Raw genomic sequence first — 20,211 nt, 5'->3', positions numbered from 1 at the left:
GTTTTGTCCTTACTTACTTACATACTTTTCTCAAACAAATCGGTATTGTGCGCTCTACTCCTATCCCTACAACCGAGTTTCGACTAGCTTCCCTTCATCTGATCTATCCAAGGAATTTCGAATAACCCCATCAGTGAAAACCTTTCGCTGGCGGTGATAAACTGATTAATATACAATTAATTTTTAAAATCAATTGCTCTTCTTCAATCACTCAATAAAGCGGAGAATAATAGCGGCAAACAGTTGACATCATGTTGTCAGAATGGATGAAGAAATTGCAGCAAAGGAGTCTTTTGAAGGCTACCGTGTCTGCCTTCAAAAGACTCCTTTACTGCAACTGCTGTACACGCAAACCGGGACAACCAAAAGCCTGATGGAAAGATCAAGTGGTGGGAGATACCTCGAAACTTGGTGTCAGAGATTTTAGAATGAGCGCTAAGGATGGGGGCGCTTGGAACGCTTTTCTACGTTCGGCTAGTGGAACAAATGTTCTGTCATAGCCAATTAAAGTAAAGTGAATTATTGGGTTGCCCAAAAAGTAATTGCTAAGCAACAGGTGGATAAATTGTGTGTCTCATGGCATAAATATAAGGGAGAAAGTGGCGCAAGGCACGGGGAGCATTTTATCGCCACTTCTATGGGTGACCATCATAAATGACCTATTACGAATTCTGACTGAGGAGGGATTTGAACCCGTCCCGAGGGATTTGAATCCCATAAACGATGTTATAATACTTTTAAGGGGTAAGGATCCGAACAAGCTATGCAAAAGGGCCGAAAGGGTCTTGCATATGGCATATGACTAGGCTAAGACTGAAATATGCCTGTTCACGAGGAAGACGAAGGTGGCCTAATTTAACGCACCACATTTACTCATCGAAACGATTTCGATATCAGTTTAGTGGACTGCTATGGAGAAAAAGTGCAACATAAGGACCATACAACAGGTTCAGAGAACATGTTGTCTTGGCATAGACGGAACGATGAGGACCACGCCCACTAGGGCACTGGAGACTATTCTAGATATCCAACCATTGACATACAGATTAAATGTGAGACAGCCACAGCGGCTATGCAACTTGAGGCGATGGGAGAATGGATTGAGGATGGGAGCAGCTTCTACCATCGCGGTATAATCAAGGCGACGATAGGAAACCTGGAAGGAAGGCAAGAGGTTTCCGATCGGATGCCTGAGATGAACCTTGAAGTCGAGTTCAAGGCATTGCTGCCATAGGCACAGTCTTGGATTGACGGAACCCTAGTATTGCCATCTGGAAGATCATGTTACACGGATGGACCAAAGAGTGGGCCTGGGGGTCTAAATTGAGAACCCAGGGACTGAGATCTGTCTTAGACTGCCAGACCATAATACGGTTCTGCAGGCGAAGATCCGGGCGATCACGGAATGCGTGAAGTGGTGTGGTGCTAACGCGAGGACGTCGAGTGTGAACGTCCTTACGGACAGTAAAATTGCCATAAGGGCAATAACAACCAGGACTGTAGGGTTACGAACCGTCTTGCATTGTAAGAAGGAGATTACCGCCTTCTCTGAGGATGACAAAATTCGCATCGTTTGGGTGTCGGGCCATAACGGAGTAAGGGGAAATGAAAGGGCATACTATTTGGCAGTGTAGGCCGCGAAAAGCCTATGGGGGGATCCAGATCGTGAGAAGACGAGGCTATTACTGAAAGGAAGTAAGAAGGAGGTCAATATAGCTATTGATATCATAACGGGACACATAGAGCTACGAGCTCACCTGTGTAAAATCGGTGCGGCAAGTGATAGCATGTGTAGGGCATGAGGAGAAGATGATCATTTCCTTCGTCATTGCTCGGCTTTCGCGTCTAACAGATACCGGCCCTTAGGGGCGTGGTATAGAAAACAATTAAGAATTTTGTAAATAGCACGGAACTTAACTAACTTAAAATTTTCTTCTTGGAGATTACTTTATAGTTTTTAGAGCGCACAACAAGCTGATTACTGGCTTAGGTGTATGTCCATAGTGACATGGGATGGATTAATATCTGCACCCTCTTTTCAGACCTAACCTAACCTAATCCCCCTGTGCGCCGAAACCCACGAAGGGATATATCTACGACCCCACCCAGCTGCGAAGAAATTGAGGCCGTTCAGGTCTCACTCAAAAACGGCAAATCAACCAGCCTATACCTGCTGAACTGTTGCGGTATGGGGCATACCCCATAGCTCATGCGATCACCCCAATAATCAGGGAGGCTTGGCATACAAACACTGTCCCCACGGAACGGAAAATCAATGGGGATCATGGGCACAATCCCAATTAAGGCTGACCTCACCCAGTGTAAGAAATGGAGGGGGATTTCATTGTTAAACGCAATAAATAAAGTGATGCCTGCACTTGACAGTATCTTAAAGAAGGAACAGACAGTTTTACTGCGGACCACTTTTAACTCCCTGCGCATAATCCTTGAACAGTCTGCAGAACTTAACACACACACACACACACCTATACCTTTTATTCATTGATTTCGTGCGTGCTTTTGACACAGTTTCGCGAAGTTCAATGTGGAGCATGTTTTGAATAAGGCCATCCCTAAGAAAATCGTGACACTAATTAGGAAGCTGTTTTGGAATGCTGAAGTTTCAGTCCACCTCAATGGAAAAGAGAGCAGACTTTTCGGGATCGACAGAGGAGGGAAGCACTCTATTTTTAATTTTTTTATACTCCGTATTGGAAGCAACTATTACTGACGCACCCTATGGCATACGCAGGGGTTTTAAAGACTTCCTCAGAGACATCGACTACGCGGATGATATATACCTCTTTGCGCATCGCTTCGAGCACATAAAGGCGAACCTAGAATGACTGAATGAAAACGCTGCCAAAGAAGGCCTGATGATAAATATAGCACGACTAAATTAATGAGGATAGGAACATCAAACCGGAAGAGAAAATGGACTTGGTTGGGTCATATCCTAAGCCGACCGCACGATGATGTAGCGAAAAATGTCCTAGACCGCAAGGACACCGAGGAAGGGTACGCCCGAAAAACAATTGGATCCGCTGTACGAAACGAGAGTTGGAATCAACTCATATATCGTGGAAGCGAGCCAAGGTTTTGACCAACAATAGAGCACGAGGGAGAGAGCTTGTTGATGCCCTATGTTAACACTGATCAGTGTGCTATTGGCAATATTTTATTGTAATGTATCTTATCTTCTTATTGGGTTGCCCAAAAAGTAATTGCGGATTTTGTAAAAGAAAGTAAATGCATTTTTAATAAAACTTAGAATGAACTTTAATCAAATATACTTTTTTTACACTTTTTTTCTAAAGCAAGCTAAAAGTAACAGCTGATAACTGACAGAAGAAAGAATGCAATTACAGAGTCAAAAGCTGTGAAAAAATTTGTCAACGCCGACTATAGGAAAAATCCGCAATTACTTTTTGGCCGCCCAGCCCCAAAATCCCTTTAAAAGGGTTTATTTGACGATCATTACAAAAAGGGACCCAAATGAAAGGTATACAGATTACGAAGATTGGCAGGTGGAAGAAATAGGCTTTGTAATTTATTGATATCGGAAGGGGGCGGACCCTCCCCCGTTACCCCGAAAACACCACCCAAAATCGAAAGTGGACCGATAAGGAGAATATGGGTATCAAATGAAAAGTATGAGGGAGTAGATAAAGAATCTAGATAAACAAATTAATGTCAAAGTAGAAGGGGTCACCCCCCCCCCCAAAAAAAAACCCCCAAATTGGCACATTAGCCAATTATGGCAAAATGGTACTCGGCTTATTTGTTCCCTATAGACTCAAATCCGACACAACCCATTTTCTTGAAAATTTTGCCTATTGTGTAGGTTGATCTGGAAGAAAACCTAGGCTTTAAAATTTTTCGATATCGGAAGGGGGTGGACCCTCCACCTGATACCAAAATCACCACCCAAAATCAAAAGTGGACCGATTGGTACAATATGGATATCAAATGAAAGGTATTGATAAGTAAAATACAAAAATGGTATTAAAATGTTTGTCTAAGTACCCATCGGGCCGCCCCAACCCCATAACTCCATCAAACAGACATATTAGACGTTCATGCCAATATGAGGCTCAAATAAAAGATATTCGGGACTAGATTTCGAATTTGGCGTACAAAATCAGATCAAATTATAGGGGGTCAACCCACCCTCCAACAATGCGCCAAATGCGCATAAAACCCATTATGACTATTTGTGACTCGGCTGAACCAATTTTCTTAAAATTTTCACAGGGGGTCACCCCACCCCCCATCAATGCCCGAAATGCGCATAAAACCCATTATGGCTATATGGGACTCGGCTGAATCGATTACCTTGAAATTTTCATAGATTGTGGTTTGTCTGGAAGGAATCATAGGATATATAATTTTTTGATATCAGATGGGGGCGGACCCTCCCCCTTACCTCAAAAACGCCACCCAAAACCAAAAGTCGACCGATGGGCACAATATGGTTATCAAATGAAAGGCATCGGAGACTAGAAAACGAATACCGTATTAAAATGTTGATCCAAGTACCTAGCGAGCCGCCCCAACCCCCTCTAAACAGATATATTGGACGTTCATGTCAATATGGGACTCAAGTGAAAAGTATTCGGCATTAGATTACAAAAATGGCATACAAAATCAGGACTAAGTAATGGGAGGTTGGCCCATCCATAAAAAAGCCCCAAACGAGCATATTAGCCGACCATGGCTGTATGGGACTCAAATTAAAGGTATTTCTGAGTAGATTACGAATATGACATAAAATTATAACAAACAGACATATTAGATGATTATGCCAATATGGGGCTCAAATGAAAGGTATTCGGGCGTACAAAATCAGATTGAAGTATGGGGGGTCACCCCACCCCCCAACAACGCCCCAAATGCGCATAAAACCCATTATGACTATATGGGACTGGGCTGAACCATTTTTCTTAAAATTGTCACAGATTGTGTGGGTTTGTCTGGACCGGACCCCCAAACGAGCATATTAGCCGACCATGCCTATATGGGACTCAAATTAAAGGTATTTGGGAGTAGATTACGAATATGACATTAAAATTTGCGTTCAAGTCCAGGTGGCGCTTTGCCTCCTAAAAATACTTCAATTAGGTTAATTGACCCATTATGACAATATGGGACTCATTTGAGAGTAGAAAACACATTTAATATCCAATTTTGAAGCCAAGTGTTTGGGGAGTACGCCCTAAAGCACCCCCTAAACTGAACTTCATATCAGACTACGGTAAAGAATGCATTTTATATCTATTTTCAGGACAAAGTACCGGTGGCCGCTCCAGCTCCAAAACGCCCCCCAAACGGTTCACATTTACCAACCATGTCAATATGGCACTCAAATTAAAGGAATTTGGGAGTGTAACACGAATTTGATATCCATATTTGAGTCGAAATGCCAGAGGTGCATGCATGGCATGGTCCCAGTTCTCGCAAGGATTCGAACGCAGGCGTTCAGCGTCATAGGCGGACATAGGCTACAATGGGACGAAGTGTCCCGAACCTAAAAAAATATTAGAGAGTTAAAGAAGGCGCAGCGGAGCGGGCCCGGTTCGGCTAGTTTAATATATAAAGGGTGATTTTTTTGAGGTTAGGATTTTCATGCATTAGTATTTGACAGATCACGTGGGATTTCAGACATGGTGTCAAAGAGAAAGATGCTCAGTATGCTTTGACATTTCATCATGAATAGACTTACTAACGAGCAACGCTTGCAAATCATTGAATTTTATTACCAAAATCAGTGTTCAGTTCGAAATGTGTTCATTCACCGTAACGTTGCGTCCAACAGCATCTTTGAAAAAATACGGTCCAATGATTCCACCAGCGTACAAACCACACCAAACAGTGCATTTTTCGGGATGCATGGGCAGTTCTTGAACGGCTTCTGGTTGCTCTTCACTCCAAATGCGGCAATTTTGCTTATTTACGTAGCCATTCAACCAGAAATGAGCCTCATCGCTGAACAAAATTTGTCAAAATTTGAACACATTTCGAACCGAACACTGATTTTGGTAATAAAATTCAATGATTTGCAAGCGTTGCTCGTTAGTAAGTCTATTCATGATGAAATGTCAAAGCATACTGAGCATCTTTCTCTTTGACACCATGTCTGAAATCCCACGTGATCTGTCAAATACTAATGCATGAAAATCCTAACCTCAAAAAAATCACCCTTTATTAGACATTTATGTCAACATGGGACTCAAATGAATAGTATTGGGTATTAGATTACAAATATGGCATACAAAATCAGATCCAAGTAATGGGAGGTTGGCCCATCCATAAAAAAGCCCCAAACGAGCATATTAGCCGACCATGGCTGTATGGGACTCAAATTAAAGGTATTTCTGAGTAGATTACGAATATGACATTAAAATTTGCGCTCAAGTCCAGGTGGCGCTTTGCCTCCTAAAAATACGTCAATTAGGTTAATTGACCCATTATGACAATATGGGACTCAAATGAAGGTATTTGAGAGTTGAAAACCAATTTAATATCCAATTTTGGAGCCAAGAGTTTGGGGAGTACGCCCTAAAGCACCCCCTAAACTGAACTTCATATCAGACTACGGTAAAGAATGCATTTTATATCTATTTTCAGGACAAAGTACCGGTGGCCGCTCCAGCTCCAAAACGCCCCCCAAACGGTTCACATTTACCAACCGTGTCAATATGGGACTCAAATTAAAGGAATTTGGGAGTGTAACACGAATTTGATATCCATATTTGAGTCGAAATGTCAGAGGTGCATGCATGGCATGGTCCCAGTTCTCGCAAGGATTCGAACGCAGGCGTTCAGCGTCATAGGCGGACATAGGCTACAATGGGACGAAGTGTCCCGAACCTAAAAAAATATTAGAGAGTTAAAGAAGGCGCAGCGGAGCGGGCCCGGTTCGGCTAGTTTAATATATACATATAAATTGTAACGAACCAAATTCTCATCACTTTAGACCCCTAAAGACTCGATTCGTTTTTGAAATTCATTGTTGTAAACAAAAAGGGCGGTTCTAAATCATTTTGCTAATAGATGTGAAAAATTGCTATATTATAACAACAACTACTTCCTGCACAGAGCGTGAACTAGTACATTGCTATACTAGATGGATGATAGCATTGCTAACTGCTTTTTATTATTATCAGCATGACATTATGAATCATGAATCAAAAGGTTTTCCATTAAACTTGAACCAATAACGTCAAGGTCAATTCTTGCAATGAAATACAAATGTTTTGTCTGTAACGATCATAAACTACCACAGTACGTAAGAGGAGACATGCAACATTTTTCAACAATAACCCATAATTTCACAGATGATGAATTTTTGGCTACTTCATATAGAATGTGAAAACATATTTTTTTGTGGGGTTTTTACATAAATACTTGGGAAAATGTGAACTTTGAATATCAGTCATAAAGTTCTGTTAACTGGATAAGCATTAACTTGATTGTAAACTTTCATTATGGCTAAATGTATCATAACAGTGTCTGTCTTATGCGTTTTGGCAGCTGTTGCAGTTCGCGGTGAAGTTGATAAAAAGGCTGCCATGGCCGATTTTGTGGCTAAATCAGACTCATGTAAAGCTGAAGTGGGTGCCAAGGAAGGTAATACAAAATTTGTTAGAGAGGAGAAAAAGTTTAGAAGTGCATTAATTGTGGGTGCATTGAGATAAATATTGACAAGAAAGTGTTAAAAGGGTGGGGGAGGTAGGCATTTTATCCCCACTCCTATGGGTGACCACAATGCCACTACTATGCATTCCGAATATGCTTTGCAGAAGTGAAGAAAGAGTGTTGGAGTTGGCACACTAGTGAGTTGGACCTAGGAGTCTGAATGTGATTGAGAACTGCCTGTTTAGGAATCGTTCCCGTTTCCTCAGCAGAATGATTTCGATATCCGACAAGGTTAAGTACTTGGGAGTGATCTTGAATAGGAAATTGAATCGGAAGTATCAAAACCAGGAACATACTTAGAATGCTTACTGATGTTCAAATAATTGGCTTCAATGTGCATTGTTAATAGTCAGATCAGATCGTTATGAAATTTCATCAAAACTTTATTTCTTAAATTCAATTTTTGAATTTTCGAAATTTTGTGCCATAGCAATTGTATTTACAGTATTTTTGATTTTTTTTTCAAATTTCCAGCTGATGTAGCTGAGATGATGGCCAAAAAGCCCGCTTCCTCTACTGAAGGTAAATGCTTGCGTTCATGTGTTATGAAAATGTATGAAGTGGTAAGTTTTATCGAAACACTCCTTCTAATTTTATAATCCATCCTTAGTTCTAAAATTTAAAATGTTTAATCTATTATTCATATAAGATGGATTCCCAGGGCAAATTTGTCTCATCTGTTGCTTTGCAACACGCTGAAACATATTCAGATGGTGCTGCAGATCAAATGAAGATGGCTCAAGAAATTATTGATGCCTGCTCTGGTATTGCTGTGCCATCGGATCACTGTGAAGCTGCTGAAGAATATGGCAAATGTTTTATGGAACAAGCCAAGGCACATGGTCTTTCCGAATTTAAAATGTAAATTGGATTAAATTGTGCATTACGAAAAATGCTTACCGTTTTGTTATACTTACTCTGACAGTCTTTAAATCAAAAATTTTAAATTAAAGCAATGTGTAAATAAAATTACCGAATATTAAGTGAGTTATGTTTACTATGACGGGGTATCAACTTTGTCTTTTATATCTGTTCCTCGGGAATACTTAAGACAAGTAAAAGCGTGCTAAGTTCGCCCAGGCCGAATCTTGGAAACCCACCACCATGGCTTCTGACAGTAATTTACATAAAAGCAGTAAGGAAAGGCAAAAGTCGGGCGGTGCCGACTGTATAATACCCTACACCTACCCTATAAATACAAAATGGGGGCTACCGAATTCTGAACCAATTTTGATGGACCTCGAGGGATGTTTTCAAATGGTTTTTTAAAATCCCCGTATCAAATTTTGGGCAAAGCAAATATGTTGAAAATGTAATAACTACGGTTGACAAATGACATCAAACTACCCAAAATCTGGGAGCTACATCTAAATCTAAATCGATTTTCACAAAACTTCTTAGATATTGTGGTAGGCAGCGAGGATAGAGTTGTGCACAATTTTGCTAATATTGGGCAATAATGCGCTTGCAGTGACCCTAAAAGTGAAAATCGGTCGATATACAAATATGGTAGCTATAACTAAATCTGAACCAATTTCTATAAAATTCACCAGTAATATTAAGAGTCATAAGAAAATCCTTCCTGCCAAATTTCGAGAGAATCCGTTAACAAATGAGCATTTTATTGCAATATTTTCCAAAATCGGACAAACATATATATGGGAGCTATATCTAAATCTGACCTGATTTCGACCAAACTTCTCAAATAATGTGATAGTCGTTGAGGAAAGCGTTGTACAAAGTTTTGGCAAGTTTGGTCAAAAAATGCTCTTGCAGTGGTCCTAGGAATGAAAATCGGGCGATATACATATATGGCAGCTTTATCTAAATCTGAACCGATTTCTATGCAATTCACCAGTAACATTAGGAGTCAAAAGAAATTTCTTTCTGCCAAATTTCAAGAGGATTGGTTAACAAATGAGCACTTTATTGCAATATTTCCCAAAGTCGGACGAACATGGGATACATGGGAGCTGTATTTAAATCTGAACCGATTTCGTCCAAACTTTATGGATATTGTGGACGCCGTCGAGGAAAGCGTTGCACAAAAATTTTGGAAGATTGGTCAATAAATGCGCTTGCAGTGACTCTAGGAGTGAAAATCGGGCGATATATATGAGAGCTATATATAAATCTGAACCGATTTCTATGAAATTGACTGTAATGACGAGAGTTAAGAGTAAATCTTTCCTGCCAAATTTCGAGAGAATCGGGAAATCGAGAGAATATTGCACAACGCTTTCCTCGACGACTACATAGAGTTTGGTCAAAATCGGCTCATATTTAGATATAGCGCCCATATATATGTTCGTGCGATTTACAGTAATATTGCAAACAAAATGGTCTTATGTTAACCGATTCTCTCGAAATTTGAGAGCTATATCTAAATCTGGTCCGATTTCTATGAAATTCACCAGTGAGGTCGAAATCAAGAGGAAATTCTTCCAACTAAATTTCAAGAGAATCGGTTAACAAATGACCATTTTATTGTAGTATTACTGCAAATCGGACGAACATATATATGGGAGCTATATCTAAATCTGAACCGATTTTTTCCAAGTTAAATAGGCTACGTCTCTAGGCCGAAAAACATGTCCGTACCAAGTTTGATCGGATGAAAACTGCGACTCGTGGTTTGTACACTAATTAACATGGACAGACGGACAGACAGACACAAACAGACGAGCTAAATCGAATCAGAAAGTGATTCTGAGTCGATCGGTATTCTGATCAATGGGTCTATCACTCCTTCTTTTGTGTGTTACAAACAAATTGACTAAGTTATAATACCCTCTACCACAGTAGTGGTGTAAGGTATCATAAATTTAGTTGATGGGCATAATTTTATTCTACATACCAAAAATTAAAGCGTCTTGGAACCGAACAAGGATGATTGAGAGACCGGTTTATATGGGAGCTATTTCAGGTTATAGACTGATTTGGACCGTAATTGGCACAGTTTTTGGAAGTCGTATGCGGATTGTGCCAAACGATGCGGATTGTGCCATCCTCAGAGAAGACATTAGTCTACTTCTTACACTTCAAGACTGTTCATAACCTTACCCTTCTGGTTGTTATTGCCCTTATGGCCATTTACCGTCCATAAAGACGTCCTCGCGTTAGTACCACACAACGTCACGCACTCCGTGATCGCCGGGATCTCTGCCCGCATGACCGTATTATGGTCAGACAGTCAAAAATAGATTTCAGTCCCTTGGTTCTCAATACAAATCCCCAGTTCCACTCTGTCCTCTGGCTTTGCTCCATCCGCCTAACATGATCTTCCAGGCGACAATACCACGGTTCTGTCAGTCCAAGACTGTGCCGCTGACAGCAGTGCCTCGCACTCGATCTCAAGTGTCGTCTCAAGTATCCGATCGGAAACCTCTTCCCTTCCTACCAGGTTTCCTATCGTCGCCTCGATTATACCGCGATGGTATGAGCTGTTCCCAATCTCAATCCATTCTCCCATCGCCTTAAGTCTCATAGCAGCATTGGCTGCCTCACATTTAATCTGTGTGTCAATGGTTCGGGTATGTAGAATAGTATTCAGTGCCCTAGTAGTCGTGGTCCCCATCGCTCCGTCTATGCCAAGACAACATGTTCTCTGAACTTGTTGTACGGTCCTAACGTTGCACTTTTTCTCCATAGCAGTCCACCAAACTACTGAGGCGTAAGAAAGTATTGGTATAATTACGCTTCTATAGAGCCAGTGGACTATTCTCGGATTCAGGCCCCATTTCGAGCCTACCCGTCTACATAGTGCCCAACATCTGTAAGCTTTCTCAGTACGCTCCTACATTGAGACCCCTGGGTCTAGCCCAGTCATATGTCATATGCAAAACCTTTTCGGCCCTTCTGCATAGTTGGTTCGGATCATTACCCCTTAAAAGTATTTTTGCATCGTCTGCATAGCAGACGAGTTTAAATCCCTCCTCAGTCAGTATCCGTAATAGGTTATTTATGGTGGTCATCCAAAGGAGTGGGGACGCCAAAAGGCGTGTCCTGTGCCACTTTCTCCTTTATGTCATGGGATCCACAATTTATCCATCTGTTCCTTAGCATATGGATTATCCAGTCTCTAAGGACCCGGTCCACCCGTTACTGGTTTAAGGATTGGATCAATGTGTCGGTCCGCACATTATTAAACGCCCATCGAGGCAGGCATCGAAGGCATGTGCAGAGCAGTCTGCACCGACCTTCCCTTGACATAGGCATGCTGTTTGTATTTAAGCAGTTCGCTGGATGTCCTACTCTTTACCATAGTATCCACAATGAGTTCCATGGTTTTGAGTAGAAAGGACGTAAGACTTATAGACCTGTAGGCTTTTGATGTCGCATAACTTAACTTGCCTTGCTAGGCACGCTGTGAAAATCATGGCCAGATGAGGCGTCAGATAGTCGACCTCCTTTTGTAGTAACGCCGGAAATATTCCACCAGGTCCGGGTGACTTAAATGGTTTGAAGTTGAAGAGATCTAAATTTAATTATATGATACATATGTAGATGTATGAATGTGGCTCTGCCTCTACCACCAACGGCCAGATATTTAAACTACTCTAAAACTTAACAAAGACCCAAGATACTATTGGGTTGCCCAAAAAGTAATTGCGGATTTTTTAAAAGAAAGTAAATGTATTTTTTATAAAACTTAGAATGAACTTTAATCAAACAACTTTTTTTACACTTTTTTCTAAAACAAGCTAAAAGTAACAGCTGATAACTGACAGAAGAAAGAATGCAATTACAGAGTCACAAGCTGTGAAAAAATTTGTCAACGCCGACTATATGAAAAATCCGCAATTACTTTTTGGGCAACCCAATACTATTGGCACTTTCGATGTATTTGTCGAATACAAGACAACTGTCCACAGTCCCATACAAAAACAAGTAAAAGCGTGCTAAGTTCGACCGGGCCGAATCTTATATACCCTCCACCATAGACCGCATTTGTCGAGTTCCTTTCCCGGTATCTGTTTTAAGGCAAACAAAGGACAAAAGAAATGAATTGCTATGCTATTGGAGCTATATCAAGTTATGGTCCGATTCGGACCATAATTGAACTGAATGTTAGAGACCATAGAAGAAGTCATTGTGTAAAATTTCAGCTAAATCGAATAGAAATTTGCGCCCTTTAGGGGCTCAAGAAGTAAAATTGGAAGATTGGTTTATAGGGAAGGTGTATCAGGCTATAACCGATTCAGACCATATTTGACATGTATGTTGAAGGTCATGGGAGAAGCCGTTGTACAAAATTTCAGCCAAATCGGAAAATAATTGCGCCCTCTAGAGGCTGAAGAAGTTAAGATCCCAGATTGGTTTATATGGCAGCTATATAAGGTTATAGACCGATTTGAACCATATTTGCCATAGATGTTGGAAGTCATAACGAAACACGTCATGCAAAATTTCAGCCAAATTGGATAACAATTGCGCCCTCTAGTTGCTCAAGAAGTCAAGATTGAAGATGGGTTTACATGGCAGCTATATCAGGTTATGGACCGATTTGAACCATACTTAGCACAGTTGTTGAAAGTCATAACGAAACACGTCATGCTAAATTCCAGCCAAATCGGATAAGAATTGCTCCCTCAGTGGCTCAAGAAGTAAAGACCCAAGAGCGTTTTATATGGCAGCTATATCAAAACATGGACCGATATGGCCCATTTACAATCCCAACTGACCTACTCTAATTAGAAGTATTTGAGCAAAATTTCAAGTGGCTAGCATTACTCCTTCGAAAGTTAGCGTGCTTTCGACAGAAAGGCGAACGGACAGACGGACGGACATGGCTAGATCGACTTAAAATGTCCGCAATTACTTTTTGGGGTTGCCCAAAAAGTAATTGCGGATTTTTTAAAAGAAAGTAAATGCATTTTTAATAAAACTTAGAATGAACTTTAATCAAATATACTTTTTTTTAAATTTTTTTTCTAAAGCAAGCTAAAAGTAACAGCTGATAACTGACAGAAGAAAGAATGCAATTACAGAGTCACAAGCTGTGAAAAAATTTGTCAATCCCGACTATATAAAAAATCCGCAATTACTTTTTGGGCAACCCAATACTTCATGGGGTCTTAGATGAATACTTCGAGGAGTTACAAACAGAATGACGAAATTAGTATACCCCCAGCCTATGGTGGAGGGTATAAAAATCTAAAGTCAATGCACTCTCTGCAATACATTCATTTCTATGTACATATAACACCAATGCATGCATATTCACGCATGCATAACCAATTAACTAAATGCTAGAATTTAATTAATAATATACAAGTAGCTCCCCCCAAATTAATACTTTTGGTAATTTTTCACAAATTTACATTTAGCCAAATTTCGCAATGTCACAATTTGTCGCATTGAATTTCAAGTGTTTGTGTGATTGATGGTATGTATGGCTCTAAATCTATGACTCCGTGTCATCATTTATAGGTGCTCTATAATTTCACAGATGAAAAACTCGCCAATTTCTTCCATAAATACTGGACAATTGAATTGTACCTGGTTAAGTATCAATTGTAAGCTAAAGTTGAAAACATTTTAATTAAAGTTAAAACAAAAAGTGATCAAAATTTGTACAAAAATGGCAAAGTATTTAGTGACATTGGCAGTTTTGTGTGTTATTGGAGCTGTCCTAGTCCGTGGAGAACTTGATAAGAATGCTATCATAGCTGATTTCATGGCTAAGGCTGAGGTGTGCAAAGGCGAGACTGGTGGCAAGGATGGTAATGATGGCAAATATTCAGTTGTTCCAAGGGATATTTGGAGCATTTAGGTTAGGTTAGGTTAGCTTGAAGAGAACGATATCAAAACAACGTCTTAATATACGCTGAGGACACTGTATGTTCCATTGTGATTCTTCAATATTCTCACTGCAGTGGACCATTGGTTAATATATTCGCTAAAAAAGCCTAACATTTTGGATTCAAGCTCTAAGGAGAACATCAATAACATTCTTGGTGGTTACCCCTGAACGCCTGGGTTTGAATCCTGGCGAGAACATCATCGCCTTCTAATGCTGGCGACATTTGTTAGGTACTATGCCATGTAAAAACTTCTCCCCAGAAAGATGTCACACTGCGGCACGCCGTTCGGAATTTATTACAATTCCACAAACTGTACTTTCCACCACTACTGTGGCAGTGATAAAACGTGAAGTTTGACTCAGAAATTCTTGCTTATTCGCATTTATTATCCAATCATCACGAAAATTTATATGTATCACTTTTTTTAACCCAAAGAGCAGCGCTTTCAATTTTGGTAAAAATCGCTTCAGATTAGATATAGCTGCCATCAGGGACGTAGCCAGCATTTAATTTTGGAGAGGCGCACCCCACATTTTTTTCAAAAATGGAAAATACTCAATATTCTTCTGTTATTGTGAATTTGTTAAAGATACCTCAAGTTTTATTTATTGAAATTTATTGAAATTAGTGGTATTAATATTTATATCAGCTTAATATTACACTGCTTGACTTCACACTATTTATAGGCCAATCCTAATCTTTCATATGTGCTTGTCTTTGCGAATATCTTAGTTTTATAGGGATAGTTTTGAGAAATCTGCTTCAGTCTTTTGATGACATTTTTTCTTTTGCGCTCATTATAATTTAAAAAAAAAATTCAAAACCAGTAAGGAAGGACAAAAGTCTGGCGGTGCCGACTGTATAATACCCTACACCTACCATGTAAGTACAATGTGGGAGTTATATCTAATTCTGAACCAATGTTGATGGACTTCGGCGGATGTTTCCGGATGGGTTATTAAACAATCCGTATCAATTTTTGAGCAAATATTTTCAAACTGTAATATCTGCGGTTCACAAATAACAACATTACTACAAATTGCCCAAAAACCTGAGGAACATATATATGGGAGCTATATCTAATTCTAAACCGATTTCGAGCAAACTTCTCACAGCATGTGGTAGTCGTGTGGGAAAGCGTTGTGAACAACTCTGGCAAGATTGATCAAAAAAATGTGCTTACAGTGACTCTTGGAGTGGAAATCGGGCGATATACATATATGACAGCTATATTTAAATCTGAGCCGATTTCTATGAAATTCACCAGTAATGTCGAAAGTCATAAGAAAATTCTTCCTGAAAATTTTCGAGAGAATCGGTTAACAAATGAGCACTTTATTGCAATATTTCTCAAAATCGGACGAACATATATATGGGAGCTATAACTAAATCTAAACTGATTTCGAACAAACTTCTCAAATAATGTGGTAGTCATCGAGGAAAGCGTTGTGCAAAAGTTTTGGCAAGATTGGTCAAAAAATGCGTTTGCAGTGGCTCTAGGAGTGAAAATCGGGCGATATATATTGGGTTGCCCAAAAAGTAATTGCGGATTTTTCATATAGTCGGCGTTGACAAATTTTTTCACAGCTTGTGACTCTGTAATTGCATTCTTTCTTCTGTCAGTTATCAGCTGTTTCTTTTAGCTTGCTTTAGAAAAAAGTATAAAAAAAGTATATTTGATTAAAGTTAATTCCAAGTTTTATTAAAAATGCATTTACTTTCTTTTAAAAATCCGCAATTACTTTTTGGGCAACCCAATATATATGAGAGCTATATCTAAATCTGAACCGATTTTCATGAAATTCAATATTTATGTCGAGAGTCAACACAAAATACTTCCTGCCAAATTTTGAGAGAATCGGTTTACAAATGACCATTTTATTGCAATATTACTGCAAATCGGATATATATGGGAGCTATATCTAAATCTGAACCGATTTGGAGCAAACTTCTAAAATATTGTGATAGTTGATAAGAAAAGCATTGTACAAAGTTTTGGCAAGATTGGTCAATAAATACGCTTGCAGTCACCATAGAAATGAAAATCGATCGATATATACATATGGCAGCTATACATAAATCTGAACCGATTTCTATGAAATTGACCAGTAATGTTGAGAGTCATTAGAAAATCCTTCCTAAGGGGCCTCCTTTTTAAAGCCGAGTCCGAACGGCGTGCCGTAGTGCGACACCTCTTTGGAGAGAAGTTTTACATGGCATAGTACCTTACAAATGTTGCCAGCATTAGGAGAGGAATCCACCGCTGAAAATTTTATTCTGATTGTCTCGCCAGGATTCGAACCCAGGCTTTTAGCGTCATAGGCGGACATGCTCACCTCTGCGGTAGTGTTGTAGTGTATACAAATTAAGTTTGACCATTTTTACGAAGAGCAATCTATATTCTGCTTAAATTATGAACCGAACCAGGATGATCGAGAGACCTGTTTTCATGGGAACTATATCAGGTTATAGTCAGATTTGGACTGTATTTGGCAGAGTTGTTGGAAGTTGTAACAGAATGCTGCATGCAAAATTTAAGCCAAATCGGACTAAAATTGCGGCTTGTAAAGGCTCAAGAAGTCAAATCGGGAGATCGGTTTATATGGGAGCTATATCAGGTTATAGGCCGATTCAGACCGTACATGGCACAGTTTTTGGAAGTCATAACGGAACACCACACGCAAATTTTCGGCCAAATCGGACAAAAGTTGCGGCTTGTAAAGGTTCAAGAATTCAAATCAGGAGATCGGTTTATATGGGAGCTACATCAGGTTATAGAACGATTTCAACCGTATTTGGCACAGTTATTGGAAGTCATAACAGAATACCACTTGCAAAATTTCAGCCAATTCGAACAAAAATTGCGGTTTGTAAAGGCTCACGAAGTCAAATCGGGAGATCGGTTTATATGGGAGCTATATGTAAGTCTGAACTGATATGGCCCATTTGCAATCCCCAACGACCTACATCAATATTGAGTATCTGTGCAAAATCTCAAGCGGCTAGCCTTATGCGTTCGACTGCTATCGTGATTTCGTCAGACGGACGGACATGGCTAGATCGACTCAGAACGTCGAGGCGATCAAGAATAAATATACTGCATGGGATCTAAGATGAATATTTCGATGTGTTACAAACGCAATGACCAGATTAGTACACCCCCATCCTATGGTGGTGGGTATAAAAAGCAAGTGAAAAAAAAAACAATGGAGTATATCTATGCCGCTCAACAAAATTTGATGTCTCATTCCTCTGTTTGCTTTGGCTTCATATGGCACTCATCTGAGCAGTGTTCATTTGCAAACAACACACGATGTTCGTCAACCAAGATGAACGTCCAATGAACGATTACTAAAAGGTTCGCGCATATCTCACTCTAATGTATATGTGCTTGTGTTCCCAGCTAACTATGTTTTTATGTGGCATGCGCTACAGACAATTGCTTTAGCCAAAGTGGCTATTGAGTGTCAAATTTTGGGTCTCATGCAGTTCTCTGGTCTCAACCCAATTCTCGTGGCAGCACACTGATGAGACTTACACTTTCCAGAGCCTGAGAGAAACCAACTATCCAGTGTTTTGTTCCAGGCCTTAACCCCCTAACCCACTACTGCCTATCTTCTTAACTCAATCACCAGTTTCCATCTTAAGCTTTCGTTAAGAACTAAACGTAGGTGTTAAGCCTCCACGGACAAATGAATTTCCTAAAATAACAAACCAATATCACCAATCTTCTTGCCATTCTTCTCTCTATGACAAAAAACGACAGTAGAGAGGATTTCTATAGTTAAAATCTTCTTTACTGGCAAAAGGCAAAGTTACATGGCATAGTGCCTCACAAATATCGTAAGCATTGGGAAAAAATGTCGCCACGGCTGAAAATTTGTTTTTCTGATTTTCTCGGCAGGATTCGAACCATAAAGCTCCCATAAAAACCGATCTTCTTGAGCGTCTAGAAGGCGCAACTCTTATCCGATTTGGTTGAAGTTTTGAACGATGACTTCTCCTATAACCTCCAACAGATGTATAAAGCATGTTCCGAATCGGTCTAAAACCTGATATACGTACCACATAAACCGAATATATTTCTTTAGCCTCTAGAGGGCGCAATCCTTATCCAAGCATATAAAAAATCTTCCCATTATTATTTTTAAGTTTCTGCATATAAAGAGAAACCGTGCAAAGAACTTGACAAATGCGATCGATGATGAAGGTTATTTAAGATTCGGCCCAGCCCAACTTAATACACTTTTTCTTATAAATCATCTTTTTAATCATCCAATGTGGAGTTCAGCCCCACAAACTGGAGGTTTAAAAGTATAGGGTGATTTTTTTGAGGTTAGGATTTTCATGCATTAGTATTTGACAGATCACGTGGGATTTCAGACATGGTGTCAAAGAGAAAGATGCTCAGTATGCTTTGACATTTCATCATGAATAGACTTACTAACGAGCAACGCTTGCAAATCATTGAATTTTATTACCAAAATCAGTGTTCGGTTCGAAATGTGTTCATTCACCGTAACGTTGCGTCCAACAGCATCTTTGAAAAAATACGGTCCAATGATTCCACCAGCGTACAAACCACACCAAACAGTGCATTTTTCGGGATGCATGGGCAGTTCTTGAACGGCTTCTGGTTGCTCTTCACTCCAAATGCGGCAATTTTGCTTATTTACGTAGCCATTCAACCAGAAATGAGCCTCATCGCTGAACGGTGAATGAACACATTTCGAACCGAACACTGATTTTGGTAATAAAATTCAATGATTTGCAAGCGTTGCTCGTTAGTAAGTCTATTCATGATGAAATGTCAAAGCATACTGAGCATCTTTCTCTTTGACACCATGTCTGAAATCCCACGTGATCTGTCAAATACTAATGCATGAAAATCCTAACCTCAAAAAAATCACCCTTTAGTTGGTTTAGATTTTAATACGTGAATATACAAAACACTTACATACCAACCCCTTTATTGTTACTCTCTTCTACTTAACAGCCGATGTTGCCGAAATTGCAGGAAAAAAACCAGCATCCACTCCCGAAGGCAAGTGTATGCGTTCATGCCTTATGAAAAAATATGAAGTGGTAAGGATAGTGGATATAACCAACCATACAAACTTAAAACAAAATAAATATACCAATTCCCTGATATACAATTATACAGATGGACGCCAATGGTAAAATGGATAAAGCCGTTGCCATGAAACATGCTGAGGTGTTATCGGATGGTGATGCCAAAATGTTGGCAATAGCCGATGAAGTTGTCGCAACTTGCGCTGCCCTAGGAGTATCGGGAGACCATTGTGAAGCTGCAGAGGAATATCTGAAATGCTTTAAGGAGCAGGCTATGGCCCATGGTGTTGATGATATTGATTTTTAAATAAAAAACGAACAAACGCTGTTAAGGACTCAAACACACACACAATCACACGTTATGCTTTCCTCTTTAATTTAGTGTTTAAATAAATTTGAAACAAAATAATGGTTATCGCTTGCAAATACATCGCAAGAGTTTTTAATTTTGTACAACAGTGATAAATGTAGAATACTAACCCCTCTTAAGCTTGGTGGGAGATGTTAACATCATATTTTTATATCTTTCATTGGAGTCCCACATTGCCTGGTTGAAACTTTTTGGGATTGAAGCGGCCTCCCCGAGACTTGGCGTCGAATTTGGATATTCGATTCGTATTCTACTCTCAAATAA

At 39.7% G+C, this 20,211-nt stretch overlaps 2 protein-coding genes across 2 annotated transcripts; both read left to right on the top strand.

The window, feature by feature from the left end:
• The first annotated feature begins 7,448 nt into the window (after positions 1 to 7,448).
• Positions 7,449 to 8,681, top strand: LOC106083189 (general odorant-binding protein 28a). Its single transcript, XM_013246073.2, has 3 exons — positions 7,449 to 7,629; positions 8,173 to 8,261; positions 8,348 to 8,681. Exons 1-3 carry the CDS (start codon positions 7,488 to 7,490, stop codon positions 8,561 to 8,563), a joined length of 447 nt encoding a protein of 148 aa, XP_013101527.2. The 5' UTR covers positions 7,449 to 7,487; the 3' UTR covers positions 8,564 to 8,681.
• Positions 8,682 to 14,212: 5,531 nt separating this feature from the next.
• LOC106083179 (general odorant-binding protein 28a) lies at positions 14,213 to 20,003 on the top strand. The gene is made up of 3 exons (XM_013246061.2): positions 14,213 to 14,423; positions 19,501 to 19,589; positions 19,669 to 20,003. Exons 1-3 carry the CDS (start codon positions 14,282 to 14,284, stop codon positions 19,882 to 19,884), a joined length of 447 nt encoding a protein of 148 aa, XP_013101515.1. The 5' UTR covers positions 14,213 to 14,281; the 3' UTR covers positions 19,885 to 20,003.
• Positions 20,004 to 20,211: the final 208 nt, after the last annotated feature.

This window comes from Stomoxys calcitrans, chromosome 4 (assembly GCF_963082655.1).
Source record: "Stomoxys calcitrans chromosome 4, idStoCalc2.1, whole genome shotgun sequence".
Classification (NCBI taxonomy): Eukaryota; Metazoa; Arthropoda; class Insecta; order Diptera; family Muscidae; genus Stomoxys; species Stomoxys calcitrans.
This window is presented reverse-complemented; position numbering and strand designations above follow the sequence as displayed.

Bases quoted from the DNA above. Each gene is read 5' to 3' on its own strand.
- LOC106083179 (XM_013246061.2), top strand. From the start codon at position 14,282: ATGGCAAAGTATTTAGTGACATTGGCAGTTTTGTGTGTTATTGGAGCT. The intron at 14,424-19,500 runs GTAATGATGGCA...TCTACTTAACAG, and splicing joins CGAGACTGGTGGCAAGGATG to CCGATGTTGCCGAAATTGCA. The intron at 19,590-19,668 runs GTAAGGATAGTG...ACAATTATACAG, and splicing joins TTATGAAAAAATATGAAGTG to ATGGACGCCAATGGTAAAAT.
- LOC106083189 (XM_013246073.2), top strand. From the start codon at position 7,488: ATGGCTAAATGTATCATAACAGTGTCTGTCTTATGCGTTTTGGCAGCT. The intron at 7,630-8,172 runs GTAATACAAAAT...TCAAATTTCCAG, and splicing joins TGAAGTGGGTGCCAAGGAAG to CTGATGTAGCTGAGATGATG. The intron at 8,262-8,347 runs GTAAGTTTTATC...TATTCATATAAG, and splicing joins TTATGAAAATGTATGAAGTG to ATGGATTCCCAGGGCAAATT.